The following is a 1,184-nucleotide window of genomic DNA, read 5'->3' as shown; positions in this document are numbered from 1 at the left end:
GCCAGGTAAGAAGCCATAGACTTCTTACCTGTGCATTTCACAGAGCAGCGAACTTCGCAGGCACTGCACGTGCTGCTGCACATTCCAGCTGATTACGAGCACATTATCGACGCGCATAACTGTCGAGGCATTATTTATTGGCTCCAAAGAATCGTGATTGGCCTCTCGACGTAGTTAGGCAAGTGCACTAGCGAGCCAAAAAGGTATACGGTTATACCGTAGCCTGCGAGCGCGCGGAGGGATACCAGCTTTGTCTCTGTCGTCGGGATGGATTTGGATCAACGAAAAACGCGTTCAAGAAACCAAATGATGAATAGACTGCTGAACCCTGCAAACTGTCAGGTAGCTTGTCGACCAGGGGCGTCGGAAGCTTTCGCTTCCCCGCGATTTGATTGAGAAGCTTGAACTCGACATATCTGCGATGACCACAAGAGAAACGAGCCTCATAGTTCTTAACAGAGGAGAACCGTGAGCGGTAATACGCTCAGAGACTTCACTAAGGGCTCGCGAAAAGTATCTGACCTCCTATCCAGTCTTCGGGCATTCCGGGCACAGCAGCCCTTGGGCGTGGGACAGAAAGGAGTCGGCTTGTTATGAGCTTCAACCTACTTTGCTGCAATCCCTTGAGCAAGGTGACCCCACATGTGAGTGCACCCAAGCCCCATTTTGATGCATGTACTAACACTGCATATGACGGTTCAACAACTTCTTACAATGTTAGTGCATACAGAAAAGCTGGACTTAGCGTGTTTTCATCTGGTATGGCCTTGCAGCCCTTGTTGCAGCGAGGCGCGTTGCAAATCACGTCATCCCGCCTCCTTCCCCCAGGCCGCAGGCCCTTGGGGCGCCTGGTTGAGACCATCTGGTTAATGGAGGGGAGGTCAGCGGTGTTTCTTTGGAAATCCCTATCCTATGCATTTCGACTCTATTGCAACAAACGACAGTCGTCGAACAAGATCGAAGAAGTTCGTCTGAGTCTCTGTATCACGGCTTGTCTGGCGTTGGAAGATGTACTTCTAGCTACATGCACGTTGCCGATCGATGGCCAAGTAAACGTTCAACATTTACTCGGCCATTAGAAGGCAGCCTGCACTCATGGACAAGTACGTCTTCCAACTTGTGTGCAACCGTGCTACACAGGCCAGGTTATATCTCTAGTACGTGCACTCGATGCCGCAGTAGCC

At 50.9% G+C, this 1,184-nt stretch overlaps 1 protein-coding gene across 1 annotated transcript; it reads right to left on the bottom strand.

The window, feature by feature from the left end:
- Window positions 1–211: 211 nt before the first annotated feature.
- Window positions 212–862, bottom strand: EMH_0059450 (uncharacterized protein; the record flags this gene model as incomplete). The annotated part of the gene is made up of 2 exons (XM_013497682.1): window positions 212–416; window positions 714–862. 2 exons carry the CDS (start codon window positions 860–862, stop codon window positions 212–214), a joined length of 354 nt encoding a protein of 117 aa, XP_013353136.1.
- Between the last annotated feature and the right edge of the window lie 322 nt (window positions 863–1,184).

This window comes from Eimeria mitis, genomic scaffold (assembly GCF_000499745.2).
Source record: "Eimeria mitis Houghton genomic scaffold, Emh_scaff2845, whole genome shotgun sequence".
Lineage (NCBI taxonomy): Eukaryota > Apicomplexa > Conoidasida > Eucoccidiorida > Eimeriidae > Eimeria > Eimeria mitis.
This window is presented reverse-complemented; position numbering and strand designations above follow the sequence as displayed.